The 25,333-nt window shown below is 57.0% G+C and overlaps 6 protein-coding genes across 6 annotated transcripts; 3 read left to right on the top strand and 3 right to left on the bottom strand.

Annotated features, from left to right (window-relative positions):
• Positions 1-528: 528 nt before the first annotated feature.
• On the top strand, positions 529-6,967 carry J3D65DRAFT_546726 (uncharacterized protein; the record flags this gene model as incomplete). The annotated part of the gene is made up of 3 exons (XM_066796830.1): positions 529-699; positions 760-5,898; positions 5,951-6,967. 3 exons carry the CDS (start codon positions 529-531, stop codon positions 6,965-6,967), a joined length of 6,327 nt encoding a protein of 2,108 aa, XP_066660235.1.
• Positions 6,968-8,300: 1,333 nt separating this feature from the next.
• J3D65DRAFT_46165 (E1-E2 ATPase-domain-containing protein) lies at positions 8,301-12,102 on the bottom strand. Its single transcript, XM_066796439.1, has one exon. The coding sequence runs from the start codon at positions 12,019-12,021 to the stop codon at positions 8,518-8,520; it is 3,504 nt and encodes a 1,167-aa protein (XP_066660234.1). The 5' UTR covers positions 12,022-12,102; the 3' UTR covers positions 8,301-8,517.
• Positions 12,103-13,008: 906 nt separating this feature from the next.
• Positions 13,009-13,967, top strand: J3D65DRAFT_546295 (uncharacterized protein; the record flags this gene model as incomplete). Its single annotated transcript, XM_066796808.1, has 2 exons — positions 13,009-13,246; positions 13,318-13,967. The coding sequence occupies 2 exons, from the start codon at positions 13,009-13,011 to the stop codon at positions 13,965-13,967; spliced, it is 888 nt and encodes a 295-aa protein (XP_066660233.1).
• A 599-nt stretch (positions 13,968-14,566) lies between these two features.
• J3D65DRAFT_582678 (putative DNA repair protein) lies at positions 14,567-17,166 on the bottom strand (the record flags this gene model as incomplete). Its single annotated transcript, XM_066797723.1, has 3 exons — positions 16,897-17,166; positions 16,686-16,837; positions 14,567-16,321 (listed from the first exon to the last, which is right to left on the bottom strand). Exons 1-3 carry the CDS (start codon positions 16,922-16,924, stop codon positions 14,567-14,569), a joined length of 1,935 nt encoding a protein of 644 aa, XP_066660232.1. The 5' UTR covers positions 16,925-17,166.
• A 603-nt stretch (positions 17,167-17,769) lies between these two features.
• On the top strand, positions 17,770-18,579 carry J3D65DRAFT_546730 (uncharacterized protein; the record flags this gene model as incomplete). The annotated part of the gene is made up of 2 exons (XM_066796831.1): positions 17,770-18,234; positions 18,316-18,579. The coding sequence occupies 2 exons, from the start codon at positions 17,770-17,772 to the stop codon at positions 18,577-18,579; spliced, it is 729 nt and encodes a 242-aa protein (XP_066660231.1).
• Positions 18,580-20,692: 2,113 nt separating this feature from the next.
• On the bottom strand, positions 20,693-21,581 carry J3D65DRAFT_46125 (uncharacterized protein). The gene has a single exon (XM_066796436.1). The coding sequence runs from the start codon at positions 21,193-21,195 to the stop codon at positions 20,740-20,742; it is 456 nt and encodes a 151-aa protein (XP_066660230.1). The 5' UTR covers positions 21,196-21,581; the 3' UTR covers positions 20,693-20,739.
• Positions 21,582-25,333: the final 3,752 nt, after the last annotated feature.

Genomic DNA, 25,333 nt, shown 5'->3' with positions numbered 1-25,333 from the left:
AGAATGGATGCCTTACAGCCTGGCTGCCTGGCAAGGAAGTCTGTTGTGGAGTCACGTGGCTGATAGCGAGATAAGATACCGATACCTAGGGAGACCTGGAGGTGAGGTGGGCTGTCCGTTCCGTTGCGTTGCCCGCTCCAACGCCAACCCGGTGCCGCGGTGGACTGGTGACTGAATGATCATATTGAACCACTTTCAGTTTCGACCGCTGGACTGGACTCAACAGACTGCTCACACGCACGCCATCACATCACGCCCTCTTTCGCCTTCTTCCTCCCTCCCTCTCCTTCTCTGCTTCTTTCTTCTCTCCCTTCCCGTCTGCATCGCTGCCATCTCCGCATGTCTCCCGCCGCGCCCATCTCCGAACGCCCACCACCGCCCAGCTTTTGCCCGCCTTAACCTCTTCGCCCTTCTCGACCGTCTCTTGCTCTTGCCTGCTCGCATCTTTCGCCAGACATCGCTTGCCCTTTGGTCGCTCAAAAGTTCCGTCGTGCGGTGTTGCGGCGAGGTGCCGCCTCAGGCTAACCTATGGCGTTCGCCTTCAACATCCTATCCGCCTCGATCAAGTCTCGCCTTCTGCGCTACGCTCTTTCGCGCATAGAATTCCTAGACGACGATGCTCTGGATCTGGACCGACTGGATTTAACGTGGGGCAAGAAAAATGTCCTCGCGTTACGCGATGTTGGGTTGAATGTTGCGGTACGTTGATGGCATCGTGACATCAAACACGCACTGGGCTAATTTGAGACTCCTGTCTAGAAACTCACATCACTTTTATCGCTCCCGCCCGGTCTCACCTTGATCAAAGCTTCGGTGCGCGACCTCCGCATCACAGTCCCCGCCGACCTTTCGACTGGAATATGCATCGAGATAAATGGCGTCATTGTCAAGACCAAGGTGGCCCAAGACCTGCACGACAACGACAAGACTTCAGGCAAAGGACAGCCTCGCGCCAAATCTGGTCCCAGCGGCGAAGCCATACCCACGACGGAAGATCTTGCCAAGTCGTTTTTGCTCGAGGAGCCGCCTGAGGAAAAGCGGGAACTTGAGGCTGCTATAGGCGTACAATCTCAGTACCTGCAAGAGTCGACTGCCGAGGCGAGCATTTTGAGCGACGACAGTGCGGAAGCCTCCGAACTGGGGACTGGGGTGGGTCTGTCTCTTCCGAGCGTGGTCACAAACTTCCTCGATGGCGTCCGCGACAAGCTCCAGGTATCCATCAAAAATGTCGAGCTCCATCTTGACATGGAAGTCCCACCGGACGGCTGGGATAACGATGACGCAGTCGGTCCCGCGACTGTGGTCTTTCACATTGGCCGTGTCGACTTGGAAGGCTTGACAGTCACTTCGTCGACTGTTGGCCGGGAGAATGTCGAGGACACCACTGAGGACACCAGAGGAAACAAGCGAAAGCTGACTTTGGAAACCTTGTGCGCTGGAATCCTGCTGGACGAAAAAGTCATGTCGAAAAGCCGAGTAACGGTTTCGTCGCCTGAATCGCCTGCCGCTGCTCGAAGTGTTCGCCCGGAGTTCTCCAGCACCCTTTCGCAGGGTGGCTCTTTCCACAGCTCCGCTTCGGTGTCCGGTTTGCACAACGCAAGGACTTCCACTGCATCCATGGCCGACAATTCTGCCCCCCTAAACAAGGGAAGCCAAATGATGGAGTCGTCTTTTTCGACGGATGATGGAAAGTTCGCCGACGCTGACGAAGGTAGCAGTGGCTCTCAGGATATCTCTCAGATGGAACAATCTACCGTCTTTGGCATGGACCTCTCGCATCCATCAGGCGAGGATGAGCCATCTCATGGACAGGAATTCGGAATTTCCAGTTCCAATATCCGGCCTGGCGATGAAGAACAACATTTCGATTCGGAGCAAGCTCTTTCTCTTGGACATATCCCTGATGATTCGAGCTCAAGTCCAAGCCAATCGTCACCAGATTTGCGTTTTGGATCTAGTCAGCCAGTTTACAGCACGTCCAGCCCTAAGTCTGACCCTTCACCCACGGGAGAGCACGATGATATATCCGGCAACGCTGAAAGTTATCACTCAACGACAATTTCTCCCAAAGTTTCTCAGAGTACTCAGGAGAAGCTTAGTCCTACCAGTTCCGGGGCCTCAAACGTCAATGATCTAGAGCAATCTCGTCTTTTCACACACGAGGACACTGAAAGCTTGTACATGAGCGCCATGGGCGATGAGCTGGACGAGTCAGAGCGGGACTTCAAAATGCCTGGCGGATGGGATAGTGCAAGCACAACAAGCAGCGAAAGCGGCCCGGATCGAGCGCGATCGACAACCTCTGGCCGTATGAAGAGAGACAATCTTGGTACTATTCGCGAAAATGAAGAGGGACTGGACACGCCAAGGGTCCAAAGCCCTGTCGATCGCGCGCGGCCTGGCCGCTCAGCTGGCGAAGAAGGAACCGACGCAGGTGACGACTTTCCAGACGCAACGAGGACTTACTATCCGCTATTTGATGTAGACACCATTGTCGTGTGGCTACCACAGCCAGGTTCTTCCCCTGAGGATACGGATCCACCAGATTCGCCCCAGCCCGCGCGCGCCTCTAAAGTCTCGTTTGAGGAAGCATCGGTATTTGGATCTTTTTCGCAATATGCCGCCTCAACTTCACGATCGCGAGTGGGTTCGTCTCTGAAAGAAGCCAGAAGGCCATCCGTTCAACACGAATCGTCCCCAAGAAATCCAGGAGCAGAGCGTTTCGCCCAAAACCCAAGCCCGAATCACGGCATGGAAGTCGAAGTAGGCAAAGTCCGAGCGCAAATGGACGTTGACTTCATTTATCTGGCCATGGGCATCCTCAAATCGCTGCAAGACTGGCCTGCTGGGCCGGACTCAGGGCAAGAAAGCAGCACAAGACGAGCCGCCAGGACTGACCATAAATTTGCCTTGAAAGTTTCAATCAGCGACATCCAAATTGCTCTCCTGAATCAGCTGAGTAGCCACGGAGTCGAACCAATGCCTTTCGTCGGGCCCCTGCAACATCCTCCATGGAATTCTGGCGATGTGTTGCTCAAGACAAAGATGAGCAAAACCACAGTATCGGTGATAGGCAAGAGGGAGACCCTGGAAGTCAAGGGAAGAACTGGCACTCTTAGGCTTGGTTTCGACGACAGCGACATACTCAGTTTCAGCCCTGCTTCTAGCCTTGACGAAACCACCATTGGACTTGATCCAACCCAAGAGAGCGAAATCTCGTGGCACTATGTCAAAAATGATGCTCGCTCTGAGATTCACATTTCGGCACTTCCAATGCACACAGCACTGGACGTACAGAAATTGGATGAGACCTTTGCCGCCCATGGCGGCTTGAGTGGGGTTTTGAGAATCGGCAAGAACATCAAGTCGACTTGCAGTCTTCCCTCGTCGCCACCCAGGAAGAAGCCCTCTGCAGGAACTGCTGGAGAGCACTCCCCCACGCCGATGAAAATGCCCAAGGTCAATATTGTCCTCGGTGGTTTCGATTTCGTTTTGCAAGGGGAAAGCTGCGCTGCTCTCCTCGAGACAAGCCGGGTCAAAATTGCTGCCCGCGATCAGCTGTTTGGAATCTCGGTCCGCCACGCAAGAGTTTCTGGTCCCCATCCAACGCATAGGCTATGGGCTGAGGATGTGCCTGTTCAAGCAACCCTCGACGACGTGGACATCAGGTACAACTTCACTCCCGCGGAGGCAGACCTGGCCAAACTCCTTGCTCTGATAACGCCGTCTAAATACAAGTACGAAGCCGACGACGATATTCTGATCGACACGCTCATGGCACAGCGAAGAAAAGGGTCTTTGATCAAAATTAATGCCCGTAGAGGGGTCCAGCTCGAAATATCCGACCTTGGCGGTCTGGAGAGACTCAAGCAACTGGGCAATGACGTTGCAAAGCTTTCAAGCGTTGCGAAGCTTCTACCAGACGACGAGCGCCCTGGACTTCTTTCCATCATCGAAGCAGCTGAGTGTGGTGTCACCATCAACGTCAACGACAAAATCGGGCGCATGTCTGTCATTGGGAAACGGCTTCAAATCGCTCACGTAGGACTGCCATCCCTGGTTGCTGTGGCCGTCGGATCGCTCGAGTCACAACGAGGCGAACAGCAGACCTTGGTTGACCAAGTATCCACACCGCACGCTCACGATGCTGATATACCATCTCTGATGGTCAGACTTCTGGGCGATGAAATGGAGCCAACGGTCAAGGTCAAGCTGTTCAACGTTCTGATTGACTACCATGTGGACTTACTCATGGCAATCCTGGGGCTGACAGAACCGAACGAGACCGAAGAGGCCGCCAGAGGTCCGCAAGACTCCGTTGGAACAATCAAAAGACCAAACTCACCCGACAACGTCACAAAGCAATCCTCCGCATCTAGTGAGAGGTACGGCTCTGCGACACAGCCAATGAACCTGGACATACAGCTCTCAGACTGTGCCGTTGGATTGAATCCCCGAAACAGCTCCGCGAAAGCTCTCCTTGTCTTGACAGACGCACGAGTTTCCGGAGCGTTGCTCAAGGACGTGGCTACAACCGTCAAAGCCGATATTAGGAAAGCCTCGCTCCTGATCATTGACGATGTCAGCCGTCTGGCTCGTGATGACTTGTCCAACGTCGTGCCACGGTCAGCGGAGTTGGGAAGCCGGCAGGTCGTCGAGCTTTGCCGTCTGGGCTTTGTCTCCGTGGGTACCACCTCCAAAGCCAAGGCGACGATCAAGATTACAGAGCCCGAAGCCGAAACTAAGCAAGTCATCGACGTCGAATTTAACAACGACTTGTTCGTCATGGAAACATGCGCAGACTCTACTCAAACACTGATTGCGATATTTGGCGGACTGGCCCCACCGCAGCCAATTTCTCAAGCTATTCAATATCGGACCAAAGTCGAGCCAGTCTTCAACATGATGGCCTCGCTGGCTGGCGAAACCTTAGGACCGGAGCAACAAGGAGAAATGATTGACATGGATCAGTCGGTCATCGTGGACGACGATGAGCAGAATCTCCACTTCATGGGCTCCTTTTACGACCCTGATCAGTTGCCGAGCCTCGACCAAATGACGGAAGAGTCTGTGGACGAATCGAAACTGAACGCCAACCTAGCTGACGCGCTGGGTGGGCGTGAAGATTCAGGCGAAGACCTTGAGCTGAACTTTCAAGAGGACTTTTTTGGTGCCCCTTCGACGAAGCGAAATGTCGCCCAAGCCTGGAACTCCAGGAAGAATGAATACGTCGAGTCCAGTGACGTCATGGAGGTGGAAAGTCCTCTCACCCTCCACATACACGACGTCCATTTTATCTGGAATCTCTACGACGGTTACGATTGGCCCGAAACTAGAGAGAGACTAGGCCAGAAACTCGAAGAAGTTCAGCAGCGCGCACAAGACCGTCGCGACAGGAGACACGGAGTCGATGAAGATGATGGAGTGACAATCGAAGAGGATCTACTCTTTGGCTCCATTTACATCGCTCTCCCTATTCACCAAACGCCCCAAGAGAATGCCCGACAGATAAATCGCGCGATGAAAGGAGGCGACGACACGGTAAGTGAGACTAGCTATGCGACAACGACCGCCACGGGGACGAGCTCGCGCCCTGGATCCAAAAAGGTCCGCCTCAAGCTTGAAAGAGGTCGACACCACAAGATTACGTTTGAGTTGAAAGGCATAGCTGCGGATTTCGTTGCCTTCCCTCCTGGAGCCAGTGAGACGCAGACATCGATCGACGTGCGCGTCCGCGATCTCGACGTTATTGATCATGTTCCAACCTCGACTTGGAGGAAGTTCATGACCTACGATCGTGATGCTGGCGAGCGTCCATTGGACTCGCCATTCTTGAAGCTCGAAGTTCTCAACGTGCGACCAGTGCTGGACCTTGCCGCGACGGAGCTCGTCATTCGAGTAAGTGAAATATGCAGCAGAGTGAGTAGACCAGAGTGCTGACTTATTCCAGGTTTCCGTGTTGCCCGTGCGCCTGCATGTTGACCAAGACGCTCTGGACTTCATTACCCGCTTCTTCGAGTTTAAGGACGACCGAGCCTCTCATGTGCCACCGACACAGGCCGAGCAACCCTTCATCCAACGACTCGAAGTCAAGACCGTCAAGTTGAAACTCGATTACAAGCCAAAGCAGGTGGACTACGCTGGTTTGCGCTCGGGCCACACGACCGAATTCATGAACTTTGTGATTCTGGACGGCGCCAACATTGTGCTCCGCCGATGCATCGTCTACGGCATCTCTGGATTCGACAAGGTCCACAAGACGCTCAATGACATTTGGATGCCCGACGTGAAACGAAACCAAATTCCCAGCATCCTCGCTGGCCTGGCCACGGTGCGTCCCATCGCCAACGTCGGATCCGGCTTCCGCAACTTCGTCACCTTGCCCATGAGCGAGTACCGCAAGGACGGCCGCTTGGTGCGAGCTGTCCAGAAAGGCGCCATCGCCGCGGCCAAGACGACGGGCATCGAGCTGCTGCGCCTGGGCGCCAAAGTCAGCATCGGCACACAAGCGGTATTCCAAGGCGCCGAAGGGCTCCTCTCTCCGACCTCCCAATCCGCCACCGGCGGCAACCCCTCTCACCACCACGGCGAGACAGACTGGGAAGAATTGTCGCCCAACGGCTCGCCCTCGGGCGCAGGAGGCGCCAACGCTCCGGAGCCGCGAGCCTTCTCCAACTACGCCGACCAGCCGATCGGCGTGCGGGCCGGCCTCATCTCGGCGCGCCGCCACCTGCAGGCCGACTTTGCGTCGGCGCGCGACGCCATCATCGCCATCCCCGGCGAGATCATGGAGTCGGGCAGCGCGTCGGGCGCCGCGTGGGTCATTGCGCGCAACGCGCCCGTCCTCGTCGTGCGCCCGCTCGCGGCGGCCGCCAAGGCGAGCGGCGCGGCGCTGTTTGGTGCCGCTAATGCCATGGATAGGGAAAGTGCGCGGCGCATTGATGAGAAGTATAAGCGGCAGCATTGAGGGGTGGATGTTGGTGGAGGTGGAGGTGGAGGTGGTCATTCGATGGCGTTTGGGGATTCATTAGGATAGGAGTTTTGTTTTTTGCTCTCGTTTTTCTCTCTCTCTTTTCCTCTTTTGCCGTCTCTCTCTCTCCCTCTCTCTTCCTCTCTTCCCTTCCCTTCCTTCATCACGTCTCACTCACACAACAACGAATCACGCCTGCCTGCACTGGAGTTTTCAAGGGGTCAGATTGTCCTTTCTTTTCCGCACTGCACTTCTCTTCTCTCCTTTTCCTTTTCTCTTTCTCTCTCTCTCTGTTTCTCGCATAGCGCCGGATTGGGATGGCACAGGACAAGATATGACGGAATCGAATGGGATGGCTGGGAACGAATGAATTGCATAGGACGCGAGGACGCGAGAGAGAGGGAGGCACGGTGGCATGCTTGCATCATCAGCATTGTCATCATCAGACTGAACGGACGACGTCTCGGCCGTATCGCATAAGGCACGCACGCACGCATTTGTAAATAGTCGAGGTGGTAGTAGTAGTAGTAGTAGTAGTAGTATATGATTGATCCCCCTTACCTCACTCTTGCGCACTGGATGAATGATTAACCAAGAGAGGGAGTCTTTCTGAATTAACACATCCACACCCTCCCTACACATCACTGAATCCCTCCTCCCACCCCTGATTTGACTGAAGTCACCTTCAACTGTTCCATTCAATCCATTCATTCTCTGATAATCATCTATGCATTGCATCTTCAGCTTTCTTCAAGCGAGAGAAGTACATACAAGTAAGGCTGATCGTGGTTATGAGTGCGGGCGGGTACAGAGTGGAGCGCAACGCAACGTTATATCTGCACCAAGAGTTGAATTGCATTGCACAGCGGTCGATGCAGTAAAGCAAGGGATATCAGGGCATATTTAATAATAGTGTGTGGATCCAGTATTTGGCACTTAGTTAGTAGGGAGACAGAGGGTGGATGCAGTAAACAACTCTCTCAACACAAGCTTAGATCATTAGGTGCGGACCGAGATCTTCAATATACAACCGGGTGTGGATTCAGAGAATTAACCTTTGTGTGTTTTTTGAATTATAAACGTACGTATGCGTCTAGCTCTTCATCGACGTAATTGGCCGTTGGAACGCCAGGCTAGGCTAGGCTAGGCTAGGTAGGCTAGGTAGGCTATGAGAGAAAGCAACAAATCTAGTCGTGGAGACGCTTCAACAGTGGACAGATAGGTAGGTAGGTAGGTTTGATGCAACCAACTGACTGTACGTCTTGATCTTTTTTGCAACACACAGATAGACAGAATACGTATGTAGGTAATGGCAGCGGTGGTTGCAATGGAGCAAGCGAGTAAGCAAGCAAGCAGCAACTGAACGGCGGATATGTATGTATGTGCACAACGAGAAGAAAAGCGCAACGCCAATACCAAGATGGATGCTCGCTCCAAGGAAACAAGAAAAAGCGCGCTTGAATACGTACGCTATGAAGAAAACCCTTTACAGCAAAGGGGGGGAAATGTACCAAAATAGGGATAGAGAGAAGGGCGGCCGTTGCAAATCAGACATCGCCCATATCCCTCAACGGGACGGGCGTGTACGCGACGGTCTGGCTCGGTCGGCCCAATACGCGCTCATTCCATAATGACCGAACGCCGCCGGCAAGGTTCTTGACCGACGAACCCAAACCGAATGACAAGGAGAAGCCATGGGCAGACTTGTCCGACACGCCCTCGAGCGCCGCGGCCTCCGGGTCCAGCACCTCGAGGCACATCCAGCGCGGGCGGCGCCACCACTTGAGTGCCAGACTGCTCGCGACGACGCTGACGCTGCTGCAGGCCATGGCGGCGCCGGCGGCCATGGGGTGCAGCGTCAGGCCCCACGGCAGGAAGAAGCCCATGGCGAACGGCAGGCCGACGACGTTGTAGCCGCACGCCCAGAGCAGGTTGAGCTTGATGCGCCGGAAGATGGTTTGGCTGAGCTGCAGCGAGGCGGGGATGGAGAGCAGGTCGCCCGGCGTCATGATGACTACCGTGGCCGCTTCCATGGCGATGTCGGTGCCGCTGCTAAGGCTAATGCCAACTGAGGCCGTTGCGAGGGCCGGCGAGTCGTTGATGCCGTCACCGACCATGGCGACTACTTCGCCTTTGCCGCCGAGATGCAGTGGTCGCTGGAGTTGTTCGACAATCTCTTGCTTGGTCGACGGCGTAGCTGAGGCATACACGTTGGAGGCGGGAACGCCGATGGCGCGGGCGACAGCCAGAGCCGGGGCAAGTTGGTCGCCGGTGACGATTGAACAGGACACCCCGAGGCGGGCCAAAGCGCGGATAGTGGCGCGTGCGGTAGTTTTGAGTGTGTCGGAAAGACAGATGGTGCCTGTGTACTCGCTGTCGACGGCCGTGTGGATAACGGTGACGCCAGTGTAGGTCGATTCATTGACATCTGAATCGAGAGAGGTAGACGAGCCCAATTCTTCTGACGAGATGGGCACGGTGATTCCTCGAGACCGCAGAAAGTCGGCATTGCCGATGAGGACCTTGTAGCGCTTTGACTCGGGGGAAATGGCGGCCTCGACGCTGACTGAGATGCCTTTGCCAACTATTGCCTCGAAATCTCCAATGCTGCCGTCAAAGGCTGCTTCAGTACCCAATCCGAGGTTTTCTTTCGCCGCCGATACAACCGCTCGCGCAATAGGATGCTCACTTCCCAATTCGGCCAGGCCGATCAGAGTCCACCAAAGGCGTTCTCTGGGCTTTGAGCTTTTCCATGCAGGCTGAAGATTGGTTCCGGACACGCTCATCTTGCCGACAGTCAAGGTTCCCGTCTTGTCGAGGATGACATGCGTGATTTTGGTAGCACTTTCAAGTGCAGCTCCACCCTTGACAAGAATGCCTTGCTCAGCACCTACACCCGTGCCTACCATGACCGCCGTAGGAGTGCTGAGACCCAGTGCGCAGGGGCAAGCAAAGACAATGACCGAGATGCACAATTTGACGCACACCATCAGCTTGCCTCCGCTCTCATAATCCAGAAAGATCTTGGGCGGGTGAGGGAGGACATGGCTCAGAACCATCCAGCTTACAAAAGTAGCCAGACCCAAGGTGATGATGATGGGCACAAAGTATCCAGCAACAAGATCAGCAAGACGTTGGATGGGAGCCCGAGACGTTTGAGCTTCCTGGACCAAGCGGACAATCTGCGACAGTTGGGTGTCGCGCCCAGCCCGAGTCACGATAAAGTCAACACGGCCCGCTCCGTTAACCGTACCGGCCATCAAATTGGACCCTTGTTTTTTGAGAATGGGCATTGCCTCTCCGGTAACCATGCTCTCGTCGACGTAGCTCTCGCCGCGCGTAACGATGCCATCAGCAGGAATCTTGTCTCCAGGTTTCAGAATGACCATGTCTCCAACTTCGATGAGTTCCGTGGGTATAATCTTTTCTTCTGCGGCATTCCCGGCAAAGTCATCGCTCAGCTTTTCCGTCACAACATCCCACCCTTCTGCAGCTTTTGCCGCGGCGATGGGATCGGCGTAGATAGTTGCCATTGAAGGGGCGAGCGACATGAGCCGTGACAGGGCCTTTGAGGTTTGTCCCTTGGCACGATTTTCCAGGTACCGTCCAAGCGTGATGAAAGTGATGAGCATCGTGCTGGTGTCAAAGACGGTGCTCGGGCGCGAGTGCGGGGGCGTAAAGATGGAGACAATCATGGCAGCCACGCTGAAGAAGAACGCAGCGGAAGTTCCGAGGACTACGAGCACATCCATGGTCGGAGAGCCGTGCTTGATCGACTTCCAGGCGGATCTGTAGAATCGACGACCGATGCCAAATTGGACGGGTACAGTCAGGGTAAAGCAGACAACGTCGCCGAGCCACAGGCCCATGCCGAGGCGTATGCGGCCAAAGTCGAGAAAGGGAAGAAACATGGGGAATATCATGCTCGTCAGAAATACCGGAACTGCGAAGCTCAGAGAGACCTTGAAAGCTCTCCGCCATTCCTGTATCTCCTTCGTTTTCGCGAGGGACTCCAGTTGCGCATTGTTGTCGTCCGAGTCAGATACGAGCGCATTGTAGCCAGCTGATTCGATTGCTTCGACAATGGCTCGCAGGCCGGTCAGCGCAGAGTGATGGGTGAGTGAAGCTCTGGAGGACGAAAAGTTGACGGAAGCCTTGGAAACGCCAGGTAGGGCCGCGAGGACACTTTCCAGGTCGGTGGCTGCTGCGGGGTCCACTAGGCCGTAGATTTTGAGGTTTGAGACGGTGCTGGATATTGAACGCTGGGCCGCGTCTACTGAAGATATAATTTTGGCATCGAAGCCGCGGTCTTCGATGGCTTCTACGATTCGCTCGGGCGTCAGCTTCCGTGGGTCGTGCGTGATGATGGCACGTTCGGCCAAAAGGCTAATGTTAAATTGGACCACTCCCTCCAGGTCATTGAATCCTCCCTCCACCGCAGAAGTGCAGGCGCCGCATGTCATTCCCTCAATGGCGACGGTGGTCGTGAGCATTTGCGGGCCCAGGGTCGCGGGCTGAGACTGCACCAAAGATTCCTTTGTCTCCAAGACTTTTGCGTCGAACCCCGTGTCTTCAATCATTTCCGCAATTTTTCCAGGGCTGAGCACGTCCGGATCATGTTCTACCACGGCCCGTTCCGAGAGTAAGGATATGTTTATGTTCCTGACACCGGCGGCGTCTTTGAGGGCGCCCTCGACGGCCGACGTGCACGCGCCGCAAGTCATGCCACCGACGGCTAGGGTGGTCGTAACGAAGGCGCCGGCTTCTGCGTCGTACAAGAGGTCGGAGGTTGATTCTTGAGGCATGTCGGTGGACAGGACTTGAGCATCGAACCCGCGATCTTCAATCATGTCTTTGATCTTTTCGGCAGGCAATCGGGTAGGGTCGTGGTGGACGACGGCGCGCTCCATGACCAGGCTCACGGACACGCTTCCCACGGCGTCTACGTTGTTGAAGGCGCTCTCGACGGCGGATGTGCAGGCGCCGCAGGTCATGCCCTCGACCTTGAGGGTGGTGGTGGCCATGTGGACGGTCGGTGGAGGAGCCGCCATGGTGGGCAGAGAGACGGAGTCGCGAGAGGTTGCGGCGAGCAGAGGCTGGTCTATAGGTAGCAGGGTATGACGCGCAATCGGCGAGACCCCTGTATGGGTACGGCGAAAACGGTGGAGCGCTGCGACCTAAGAGGCGGGCGGGCTCCGGTGGAAATGCGCGAGGTCAGGCGGTCGGGATTAGGTCAAGAGCAGTTGGGCATGGCGAAGAGGGGGATTCGGGGGGAGAGGATGACAAAAAGAGGACACGAAGAAGAAGTTGAAGAAGCGAAGAGAAGCAGACCAGCTGGACTCGTCGGGAAGTGGGTGATGTGAGCGTCAGCTCTGCAACGAGGCTGAAGCGGCGGAGCTGACGGAGGTGGAAGTGGCGGCGGTCGGGGTCGGGAAATACAAAGAAGCACAAGCGAGGTCCTGAAAGAAAAGAGAGGATGGGCCATTGTCGCAGCAGCGCGACGTCTGCACAGTCTGCGACGACGAGACTGCAGATCATGTTACATGTTGCTCTCTACGCGTCGTTGGATGCTTCAGCGCTCAAAGCGCGTGGCCTCAGGCTGTCGACAGTCCATGTCGGCGTCCCTGAGCCACCCGGTGCGAGTGCGACTCCTGAAAATAGGGCACCATCCAGCCCTCCAGCCCTCCAGGGCAGCGTGCCGCCTCTTGAATAATTAGATAAGCCAGCCATTGGCGTCCGAAAAGAGCACCCGAAGCAATCCAGGCCCATGGTGGCATTGTCATAAGCGCCCAACAATCACGAGGCACCAACCTAAGGCATCCCTCCCTCACCGCCTTGGGGCCGGAGATCGGATCCGCCCGCCCGCACCTGTGGCGTGGCACCTCCACACCTCACCTCACAGCACAGACACCACCTGTGGCTGGTACCTGGCTTCTGTTTCCTGACCTCACCTCCGCTCCGCTGCTTGCTACCACACCTATCTCCCGAACCATTCTCTCGCCATCCTCCCCTCCATCTCTCACGCCTACCCTACCACCATGGAGCAGACACGTGCCCTCAACGCCCTCCAGCCCTTCTTGGCCCTCAGCAAGTCGGCCAATTCCCCACGCGCTGCCGCCGACCTCATCGTGCAAGCCACTTCAGCACCAAGCACCTTCGTCTTCGCCGAGCTGCTCCACGCCCCAACCATCCAAGCCCTGCGCGACTCCTCCGAATATGCCGCATACCTCCAGCTGCTCGACATCTTTGCCTGGGGCACCTGGCAAGACTATGCCGGTAAGCTACCCCCAAACGCCCCTCCTCACGACCACGACCACGACAGCCCAAGTCTAACGTCGTCAACCCAGCCTCCAAACCACAGCTCCCCGCCCTCTCCGACGCCCAAACCACCAAACTGAAGCTCCTCTCGCTGCTGCCGCTCTCCGCCGACCCCGCCAACCTCTCGTACGCGACGCTGCAAGCCCGCCTCGACCTGCCCACCCCGCGCGCCCTCGAAGACCTGCTCATCACGGCCATCTACGCGCACCTCATCACCGCCACGCTCGACCCCGCCTCGTCGCGCGTCTGCATCACGTCCGTCGCCCCGCTGCGCGACCTGGCGCCCGGCAGCACGGCCGCGCTCGTCGCCGCGCTCGGCGACTGGGGCCGCCGCTGCGACGACACGCTGGCCAGCCTCGAGGCCGAGATGGCGGCCGTCCGCAAGCGCGCGCTGGATCGCGAGCTTCGAAAGCGCAGGACCGACGCCGTGCGCGCCGTCGTCGAGAAGACGCTCCCCACGGACAACGACAACACCAACACCAACACCAAGGAGAAGTCGGCCGCCAAGCGCGCTGCCGCGGCCGATGCGGACGACGACGGCGCAGCGGAGGACGCCATGGAGCTGGACGACGAGGTGCCGGCGGACGGCGACGGTGCTGGTGGGACCGAGGCCAAGGGCTTGAGGGGTGGGAAGAGCGCGAAGAAGCCGCTGCTCGGCGGCAAGGCTTCGGCGAGATGAAAACGAAGAAGAAAAAGGGATTGGAGGGATGAATAGTCGTTGTGCTTGTCAACCACGGCACACCACCCAAACACACACATGCACTATTGCCATGATGGCGGACTGAGTCGGTCATGGCCCAACAAACCAAGCATTTCGTTTCGATAGTCGGACGTGATCATGAGCCGGCGCAAAGGTAGACAGACAGACAGGCAAACGTGGACATGTGTTTATGAAAGGGAAGGAAGGAAGGGAGAGGCATCTTTTGCTGGCCAAGTACGCATGAACGCGTAGGTAGAGTTCAACAACGGGCTAGCTTCTGTACGTACGGCAGATTTGCCCAGCAAACATTAACGGAGAATGAAATGACAACAGCGGCGGGCAAGAAACAAAAGAGTATTGAAATCATGTCGACTATGCCGTCTACGGGGGGTATCTAGGGTACATCTACATACCTATCTCAGGAACTACGGTCATCATCCTGTCCTGTCCGGCTCAACCACCTGCCTTCATACCTGACCCATCCCCCCCTAAAATATCCCATCCTTCCCTTCCTTTCCCTCTCTCTCTCAACCACCCCACCCCACACACAACCCCAACCCCAACCTCAACCCAACACATCACAGCTCCTCCTCGCCCTCCCCATCCTCCCCACCACGTCGTCGCCGTCGCGAACTAACCAGCCCGCCAAAATCCGTCCACGTGAAGCCGTCTTGCTGCCGAGCGGCGCGCGCGGCCCACTCGCTGATGCTGGGTTCCGACAACTCAGAGATGGCGAGACTACTTGGCGCGGCGGACGATGATGGCGGGTGAGCTTGGGCGGTTGGTGAGGGGGTTTGGGAGGTCAGAAAAGAGGGTTTTGTTGTGCTGGGGTGGTGAGCAGGCTGCTGACTAGCGGCATTATTGTTCTCGTTGTCGAGGGCCATGGCCGTATCTGGGTCATGGTCACGATGAACAACAGATGGACTCCCATCCGTCCGCTGCGTCTCCAGATCCGCCTCCTCGGCTGCGCGCAAGCGCTTGCGCACCTCTGGCAGAGCGAGCATGTAGGCGTCGTGGGCAAACACGTCGGCACTGCACAGGTGGCCGAACAATTGTCTCATGCTGACCTGCAAAGACCACGTCGCGGGGTCTACGGTGCAGGGGTAGAGATCTTTGGGTCTGAAGGCCTTTACCAGATCGCAGAGCTCCAGGTACGAGGCGTGGCGGGCATATGGAAAGGTGATTACGCGAGGGAGGTCGGTTTGGACCGCCGCGGCCGTCGAGTCGCTGGTCTCCCCTGACGGTTGCTCCTCGTCGTCGGTTGCCAGGCGCGCCAAGATGTCGACCAGCCTCTGCAGCGGCATCCCGTCGAGCGACGTCTCGCCCTGGAGAACGTCCAGCCCCGCGTCAAGGCGGAGGCAGCCATTACCCTTCTTCAGTGCATTGCTGAACCTCTCCATCACCCGGGCCACGAGAGCATGGTCTTCCATTTCGCTGGCGAGAAAGTCTTTCAACCGGCCCAAAATAGACGGGTCGTCAGGGGCTTCCAGCTCGTGGGCCAGGTCCAGGTCGCCTTTTCCGCCCCCGAGGCCTAGCTCAGCCACTTCCGCGCCGTCGGGCAGCCGCTTGACGATGGGGAAAATGCGCACAACCACGTTGTCGTCGTTGGTAGCGGCGTCGACCGTGGGACAACCGGCGCCTCGCTCACAGCTGTGGAGGCGGCCGTTCGGGTCGGGGGTCAAACAGCCGTCTCTCTTGTGGTTGCCCAGGTGGAAGCCAACGAGGGGCGAGGCTTCGGTCGCTTGCGGTAGGGTACCGTCGATGGTCCCGAGCGATTTGTATAGGCCCCAGCGGTAGTCATCGACATGTATCGGCGTGTCCAAGTGCGCTGCCAGTGCTATCCACACATTTTCGTACCCAAACGTCCACGCCTTGAAGTGGAATATCGTGTCCGGCGGGTATTTGGACACCTTGTCCAATAGTTCCTGCAGACCGTCGGCCTTGGTGGGGAATTCTCGGTACATCCATGATGTGCCAGCAAAGGTCGTGTCCAGATAAATCTTGTCCAGCCGCTTGTTGCCCAGGGTGTAGGGAATCAAGATTGGATTTTGCACAATTGAGTCAACCCACCAAGGTTCGGCTCGAACGTCGCCCGTGTACAAGATGGCTTTTCCGTGACCTTGGATGAGAAACATGACGGCGCCAACGCAGTGGTTGGCGTCGAACAGGGTGACTTGGATCTCATTTCCGGCCGAGAGCTCGATGACCGTGGGCGTCTCTAAAGGAACGGTTTTGAGGAGCTTGTTCAAGTGTTTGTATGTCTGCTGGCGCGTCTCGAGGATACCTCGGGCAAAGTTGATGCGATGGGGATACTTGACCAGACGGAGTAGAATCTGCTGCAAGGTGAGTAGACATGGTTGCAGCGACAGCAGGTGGATGCTGGGCTAGCGCTGGAGATGTGCAAGTGCAATTGTTCAACGGTTGGACTTGGTTTAATTCACATTCAAAGGTGTGATCAAGCTCGAGCCCGCTGAGACATGCGAGTGGGGCGTGTGAGACGAGGAGAGTGGTCATGGAGGGCTGGATCCCAAACATGTCGAGCCAAGGCTTGTGGCGGCGGGTGATGACGAAGGTTCGGCTCGCAGATTTTCTGCAGATGAAGTGGTGGCGAAACGCAGGGCGACAGGGGAAAGTCGACAAAGATGCAGGGAAAAGCAGAGAGAGGGACCAGGGTGTTTCGTGGTGATGATGACATACTTGTCTGGTGGCAGGTGAGCAGTAGACAAAGGGCGAGCGCAGAGACTCGAGGCCGTGCAGGTGATCAGAGTGCACATGGCTCAAGAAGCAGGCCAGCGGGGGGCTGGGGCGCACAGAAGTCCGAAAGTGGTCGATGGCGATGTGGGGGAATTCTGCGCAGCGGGAACGTTGGTTGGATGCGCGGACGAAGGAAGGAGAGAGGGAGACTGACCGTGGACGAGGCCATCGAAGGTGGACATGATGAATGAGTTGTCGGTGGTGGTTGATGGTACGCCAGCCGCTGCGGGCGTCCAGGTACCGTCCAGTTGGTGGTCCAGGTCGGTGCAGAGACGGGCCGGGGTCGGAGCGGAGGTGGACGGGGTTGAGAGGGCGCACGTGACTCGGGCAACCCGCCAGCGAACAGGAGCCGCGCGGGCCCGATGCCGTCGTCTGCCTCTGCCTCTGCCGCCGAGACCTGAGTACAGTACGGTGCGGCGGTAGTCCTCCCTACTCCAGTTCCAAACACTCCAGTCCCATCCGAGCCGTCCAAACCAACCAGACCAGACCGCCCTCTGCCCATCGCTGCATTTTCCATTTTCGTTCCTCTTCCTTACTCCATGCGGCCTGGCCTGGAGTCCTTGAGGGGAGATTGCGTCTTCTGCCGCTGGCGTCTGGCGGGCGGTTCATGCGGCGGACCGAATCACGGCGGTGCGCTGGTTGCCATGTCGCATGTCGCAGCAAGGCCGGGCGGTGGCTTGCTGACGGGGCGACAGGTGAGTCGGCCAGCATCATCCTCACCGCAATCGTGTGCGCTGGACGCTTCGACATGACCTCCTTTCGCCCAACCCCCCATTCGCTACTGCTCTTCCTGTAATTTCCGCCCCGAGCTTCTTCCTGCTACATTATATACACCGTTCCCGCGCCTGCCTCACGCGCTGCGCCGCCACACCGACTCCTCCGCCGGAACCTTCTTCCCATTCTGCCGCCACCACTCTACTCCGACTCTCTCCTCTTCCGACTCCTCGCCCTCTTCCTCCTCTACTCTCCGCCTCCTGTCCTCTCCCCTTCACTCTGCTCTCTGCTCTCTGCTTCCACCCTCGCCATCATGCACAGAAAACAACCCATATCAGTCCTGGTCTACCACCACCTCTTCCCTCACCCACGGCCAGAGGACCCTTCCTCCTTCTCGGCCCATCTCTCCAAAAATCTCGTCGGCGAGGTTCGCATCGAGACGGCCACATTCTACGGTTCCCTAGACACAATCGAGGCACGCTATCCCGGCCTCAACTACTCCCACGGTCCCCACCGCAAACGCCTGGCTCGCTTTCCTCACCATGCCCGTCTCTTCAGGGCCTTTGACGACTTGCGTCTGACCGAGTCGGAGATTGCAAGCCTGTGTCGCTGGGAAGGCACGCTATGGGCAAGGCAACGCTACGAGCGGGACGAGGGCATCAAGGTGCTCGACACCACCGGCAACGAAATTGGTCCGTGGCAGGGCCAGCCCAGGCGCAACGCCCGCAAGAATTCGGAAATCAAGGTCAAGACGGACATCGAGGTTGAAATCGAGGACGTACGGAACAACCGCGACACGGCACCGGCAGGGCGGATTGCGCAGCAACAGGCAGCACTGCTCGCACAACAACAGCAACAGGCCACCGAGGCTGAAGACGAAGACATGGAAGACGACAGCGACGAGGAAATCGAAAGCATCGGCATTCCTCTCAACCAACGCCTCATCGAGGCTGCCGCACGCCGCGAGCAGGGTGCCCCCAACGTCATGATGGATGCCGACTGGGAAAAGTACTTGGAGAGGACCGACTACGCAGCTAGCAGCGGCGCCCAAGTCTCCCAATTTTCATTACCGACCATCTATCACCAAAACCACCCGCCCGCCCCGCCATCGGCGTCGGCATGACGAGGGGAAATTTTTTCACGGCCCACACCACACCACACCACATCACCACCAGCCAATCTATGATACCAGGAAATTTCCACACGAGTTAATCCGAGCACATTCTGGGCGTTCTGAGCGGCCAGCCAAGTTGCCTGTTTGAGAAAGACATTCTTAACCTCGACCTGCCTCTCACATCTACCTGCCGCAACATGACTCTTTTTTCGACATTTACAAGGCGTTGTTACTGTTTCCAATTCCGAGGGGGTCGGCGGGCGCGGGGGTGGCATGGAGAAACACGGGGGAGGCTGGCATTCTTTTTTCTTTCCACATTTTGGTTTCCCAGAGCAGATGATGACCACCGATGGCGCGTGGTACAATACCCGGACGGATGACAGAGTTCTCGTGTGCTGCTTTTTTCTTCCGCGATGGAGCGCCTCATCATCATCACACCTTCTAATAGTGCCCGTTGCCCGCACGTGTATCACCAAGCCTAGCCGTCCAGTCGTCGACAGCAGGAGCAGTCCTTTTCTCTTTTTTGCTTGTTGTTTTCCCTACATCGGCCATGCATCATCATCATCATCGTTGAACGGCGTCCTCAACATAGACCGCGGCGTTTTGTTTTATGGGAGGGGGTTTTTCAGCTTTTTTGATTTTCAGAGCGAGCGAGGAGGCAATGGTATCAGAGGATGCTGCCTGCCTGCCACAGGGGTGACGGGGGTGGGTGACGGGGCAGTCGCAGCTTGCTTGCTGCTAGAGAGAACGGAAGCAAATAATTTCACATCACTTGACACCGCTTTCTTTCCATCCAAGAGCTAACCGAGACGAGGCTTCAAGGGTGTTTGTTTACATTGTGCGTATTCGGCGTTGGTGTTGGTTGGGTTGGAAAAACATTGTACAGCGAAGCAGAAGCACACGGGAGGAAGAGTCTTGCTCCTGCCCAACTTGCTCAGGTACCAGTACCGCGTCTGCCCCGCGTAAGGTGCGTGCAGGTAGGAGACAACTGTCAAGCAAGCACGCAAACGTAAACACCAAGACCAGACGACTCGCGCAAATACACCCAAGCCCTCGCTTGTTCAAGACTGCTTGAGGCTGATGGTCAGCCTTGTTTGGCAAGTTGATGGATGGATGGAGAGAAGACGGGCGGGCGGGCACACCCATCCAGGCAACTGCACGAGGAATTCGAGGTCTCATGCGCTGAAGAAGCAAGCGAGTGAGCAGAAGAGAAAGAAAGCAGCGCGCTATGAAGACACCCCAGGCATATCGTGGCCGCATATCAGATCAGATGAATTCGATGATACCATGAGTGGCTGTGGTCGGTTGCCTGTATCATGCGCCTCACCTCGCCTCACCTCGCCTCGTCTTGACCTCGGTCCTCCCGTCCTCCGCCTCCGCCTCCTCTTCTTCCTCACTTCACCTCGCTTCTTACCCCAGCCCGTCGCGCGTGGAACTGCGCCGCTTGCCCGTCTGTCGCCCTGACGCGTCGCGTCATATCGCATGGTCGCTGCTTGGCTGCGGTGCGGGAAACGGCCGCTGGCATGCGCGCCTCGCCTTGCGGTGCGTACGCTGCGTACTGTCTGTCTACTTATGTAGGTTGGGGCTGGTTGCGCTCACGCCTCACGTTGCCTTTGCTGGCCGGCCGGCATGTCCGGCACATCATAGCACCGCCTCAGCGTGCCTTTGTCGCGCGTTTAGACATTCTGCCTGGAAATAGGTACAAGAGACCTACATCAGCAAGCGAGCGAGCGAGCAGACAACACAGAAAGGAAAGGCGAGTACGGATGCCCCGCGTACCTGACGTGTACCATGTAAGACAAGACGGGAGGGACGACGCGCGTGCGACTTCGCCCACCTGCCCTGCCTGGTGCCTTGTCCACGCGGATGTGGATTGCGCAGCACGGCACACCTCACGCACCGCATCAGGAGCCTGGTACCATGGATGGCAAGGGACATGGAGGTATGGTTCTGATCTGGGTCATCGCCTGCAAATGGGACTTGCTTGCTCGCTGCGGTTTCTCATTTTCTCAGTCTCTCAGTTTCTCCATCATCTAATCCGAGCAGCCAATCGAGGACGCAGTGCAGCAGCTGAAGAGCAGCAGCAGCAGCAGCAGCAGCAGCAAGACCGACGAGACAGGACAGGGCAGGGCAGGGCAGGGCAGGACAGTGCGAACTGCTAGAGCAAGGTCAAGCTTCGTGCGCGCGCGCGCGCGCACGTCGATCTTCAAAACACCAGCAGCCACCGGCAGCATGTAGCACCCGCAACCTTCCAACAGAATTCTGAAACCGTATCAGGAAATTTCTTGGGGCGTTGGGGCGTTGGGCGTGGGCTGGCTGGCTGGCACTAAGAACGCCGCCGCCGCCGCCGCCGCCGCCGCCGCCGCATCCATACATCATCCACCAGGTCTGTTTATCTGGCCAGCCAGCCAGCCAGCCAGCCAGCCACAACCACAACCACAGCCTTGGTCGAGGGTGGTAGCAGCGGAGATAGTATTCCACGGCGAAAAAGTGAGGCGAGCGAGCGAGCAGCAGTCCACCTGGGCACAAGCTACTATAACCACTCAACCAGATGACCACATAAATACCCAACGCGCCCGCCCCTCCCACCCACCGACAGACGCCAGCTCCGCCGTCCCCCGACATACACCACTAAGCCCTACACACGCACAGCATCACTCAGCACCTCATGCACTGTCCGTCCATTCACGCGTTAGGTGGTAGCAATACTCGTTCTCAGGAAGGAGGAGTATTGCTACCACTTAACCCGTGGCTGGACGGGTAGGTGGGGGGTGGTGAGTGAGTGACGCTGAGTCTGGCCTGCGTCGTGAGTGTCGAGGGGCGGCGGAGCTTGCGTTGCGTTGCGTTGGTAGGTTGGCCGCTGGCTGGCCTGGTTGGTTGCTTGCTGTATAGCAGGAGGTTCATAGGTCGTGTTTAGCCAGCCAGCTACGATGCTCAAAGAATACGCGACGATTGTTATAGCCACAGCAAGCGAGCGACGCAATTGAAAGTATTCAAGAATCTTCCGGGTTTAAACCACCTTCCGTCCACCCGTGAATTCGACTTTTGTTTTTCCTTGGGTGCTTGGTGTGGTCTCCACGCTCCAATACTACATATATATGATGAAGTGTTTGTATTAGACCAGCTCGCTGCCTTACCGGGAACGCAGTCTGGCCCCCTCTCCTCTCGCTTTCTCTCAAACTCTCCAAATACGCTCATTCGCTCTCACTCGCTCACTCGCTCAGTCGCCACGCACCAAGCCCAAAACGATCAAGTCGACAGCTGGTGCGGTTGGTGCAGTGGGGGAAATCACGACACGCAGGCGTCAGTCAGTCCACGACCAACGTCTCTCATAAACAAAAGACAGAGACTGTTGCCAGACGCATGGCGTGTGTTGGGAGACCGACCCACTCTTCCAACTCGCTTCTCTACCTACACTATCCAGCCTACCCTACCAACATCAAGGAGGGCAATAAGAAAGGAAAAAAGGTAGACACAAGAAGGAAGAGCCAAGGACAATCCCAAACGCGAGAAGCCTCTTCGCGTGTCAACGACGACAACGACAACAACAACGCTCGCTCTGCTCTGCTCTGCTCTTTGCCGAAAACGCCAGGATGGAGGCATAGGAAACCGAATGTGACGCAGAGACGAGAAGGACAGAGAGAGCGCGGCGCCCCCCCTCCATCTCATCCCATCCCCCAAAACTTTTAGATGAGAAACCCGAGAGTACAAAACAACAATTTTCTTTCCATGCATGCTGTATGCCGGCGGTGCCGAATCACGACTTGTTCGACTCGCACACGTCGACAAACTTGGTGCAATCAGCGTCGTCCTCAAACTTGACGTAGACGGTGACCAGCTTGCCGGCCTCGAGCGGCAGCGACAGCGCGGCGAATTTGGGCTTGGCGCGCTTGTAGATGAGGTTGGCCTGCAGGCGCGAGTTGATGACGGCGCGGCCCATGGGCTCGGCCTTGAGCAGGATGCTCCCGGCGCCCGTCTCCTTGTGCTTGAGGACGCGGAGCGGCCCCTTGTTCGTCACGACCCACTTCTTGGGCTGCTTCTTGGGGTCCGCCGCAAGCTCCTCTTCCGTCTTGTCGACGAGGCGCATCGTCGAGACTGCCTTGTCGTCCGTGTCGAACAAGATGTCGTAGGTCGATTTGTCCTCGTCTGTGAGGGCTGTGCGGAGCTTGATCGACTCGGTATCAACGGGGGCGGGCGCCTCGTCGTCTTCCGCTTCCGAGGCTCCAGTCGAAGGGAGGCCGGGTGTGGCGGCTCGTGACCCCGAGGCGGTGCCGAGCACGGATCCACTGTCCGAGGTCGTGGCAGGAGTAGGGTTGAATTTGAATGGTGTGGATGCGCTTCCGGAGGATGGAGCGGCAGTGGTCTTTGTCAAACTTGCAAATGGGTTGAATGGCTTGGCATCGGTGGCCGACGAAGCCGGCTGGGGGGTGCTGAACTTGATAGGGGATTCAGAATCACCACTCCAGGTCTTGTTAACAGGACCAGTCTGCGCAAAGCCGAAAATGTTGGTACCCGCAGCTTCATTCTTCGCAGGTGGCGTTCCAAACACTGACTTGCCACTGTCGTCCTTGGTGATGCGTCCGAACAAACCGGCACCGGTCTTGGGCTCCTGAGTCGGAGTGCTGCTACCCGCTTCTTCATCGTCATCTTCGCCATCCTCGTCTTCGTCATCGTCGTCATCCCTGCCCGTGCTTTCGTCTTGGGACAAATGGCTGAAGGGGTTGTTCGGGTTTGGCGAGGCTGCTCCGCTGTTCAGCACAGAACCGTTGTTCGCGGATGAACCGGGAGTTGGAGAGCGTGACGGAGCACCAAACAATCCCGAGCTAGGGGGCTGAAGCCCGCCATTCGTATCTGTCTTTTGTCGCTTTTCCTGCGCGCTTTCCTGGGTGACGTCGCCTGCATCATCAGCAGAGATGGCCCCAGATTTCCTCTTCGCAACTCCTGTATCAAACAACTTGGGAGTTTCAGTGTTGCCGAGCTGGCCCGACGGACCAGACTTGGATGGCGTCTGCGCTGAAAAGAGATCTCGCTTCACAGGACTGCCAGCTGGGGTTGTCGAAGTTGAGTCGCCCAAGGGGGCCGCCGCTTTCACAGGAGTCTTGGAGGTAGAGGCGCCAAACGCACTCGAGGTCGAGGCACCAAACGCATTCGAGGTCGAGGCACCAGCCGCGGGCGACTGAGAGCCATTCGCTGCGGTTTGCGGTGAAGACTGCGAGGACTTGTTGACGATGCTGCTGAAAATGTTTGCCGTCTGGGAACCAGCAGCACCCGCAGGAGGCGTGTCCTGAATGGCAGCCTGCTGTTGTTTCTTTGGCGAAGTAGCCGCAGCGCTCCCATTCTGTCGAGGCTTTTCATGCGAGTGACTCTTAATAGGGTAATCACCCGGCTCCAACAGATCGTCACTCCTCGCGATACCCAAGCGCTTCCGAACTTTCAGACGCTGCTCCAAGTAGAAGTCGCAGAGACGCCAGTAGTCGTGCCCAATGTCCGCTTCTGCAACCATGTTCTTCCACCATCGATTCAATTCGATCCATGCTTCCTCAGGGTCCTTATACACGTCTGCTTCCCATTTGTTTGAGAAAGTTGGAGAAGATCCATGTTCGCCAGAGCCATTTGAAGGCGCAGGCTGAGCAAGCTGAACAGGTTTGACCACCGGAGCTTCGGATTGCTCGTTTGAAGGCTTAGATGCCGCAGCGGCCGCAAAGATGTTGCCGCTACTGGATTGTCCAAACGCTGACTTGCTAGGGTTCGCCGTGGATACACTTTTCTCCATGTTGGACTGGGCAGGGGTGTTTTCCGGCTTCGGGGAAGAAAAGAGGTTGTTTGCTCCACCAGACGGCTTAGGGGTCATGCTTCCGAACAAGTTGCTCGCCGTGGAAGTGCCAGTTGTGGAAGCAGAGGGCTTGAATAAATTTGAGCCTGATGTAGAGATTTTGCTCGCAGCCTTGTCATTGTTCCCGATTTCTTGCTGAGCGTCCGGTTCCTTCGTCGGAGTAAACGATGGTGCAGGCGTCGTAGACCCAAACAAGGAGGGTGTTGGCTGAGTGGTCTTGGCTGGAGTTGCGGGCGAGAACGCGGTTGCCGATCCTGTCGAGGTGCTCGTCGCAAAGGTGAATGGATTCGACGGTGCACTCGAAGTCGCGTTCGAGTCGCTGCCGCTTTTTTGCGAGGACGGGGGAAAGTTGGGCTTGGCGGCGAACAAGTTTGAGCTGCTTGCTTGTTGAGAGATACTGCTGCTGGGCTGGTCGGCCGCGGATGAGGCTGCCGGCTTCGAAGAGGATGGAGCTCCAAAAGAGAATGGGGAGCTGCTAGGGGCGCTATCTTTGGACGCGTTGGTGGCACCGAATGTAAAGGCGCTCGTAGGCTGCGAGGATGTGCTTGAAGAGAAGGGTTTGGGGGCTTCCAGTGGAGCTGGAGTGTCCTTGGTCGTGCTAGGCGCGTTGAACGAAAATGCTGGGGCTGGCTGAGAAGTGCTAGGTGCAGATGAAGTCGTAAGCGCGCTGGAGGCTTCCTGAGCATCCTTCGCCGGAGCCGGAGCCCCAAAGGAGAAAGCAGGCGCGGGTTGAGATGCACTGGCTGTGTTTGCACCAAAATTGAAGTTGAAAGTAGATTGAGGAGGCGCATTGTTGGCAGGCTCTGGAGTTGTCTTGTTCTGACCCTGCGAAAAGCCTCCAAAATTGAACGGCGATGAAGAGGATTGAGGTGTCGAGCTTGCCTGGTTATTCTGTGTTGCAGAAGCAAAGAGATTTTGCGCAGGCTGAGA

The sequence above is a fragment of the Phyllosticta citribraziliensis genome, assembly GCF_038025025.1.
Source record: "Phyllosticta citribraziliensis strain CPC 17464 chromosome Unknown J3D65scaffold_1, whole genome shotgun sequence".
NCBI classification, from domain to species: Eukaryota; Fungi; Ascomycota; class Dothideomycetes; order Botryosphaeriales; family Phyllostictaceae; genus Phyllosticta; species Phyllosticta citribraziliensis.
This window is presented reverse-complemented; position numbering and strand designations above follow the sequence as displayed.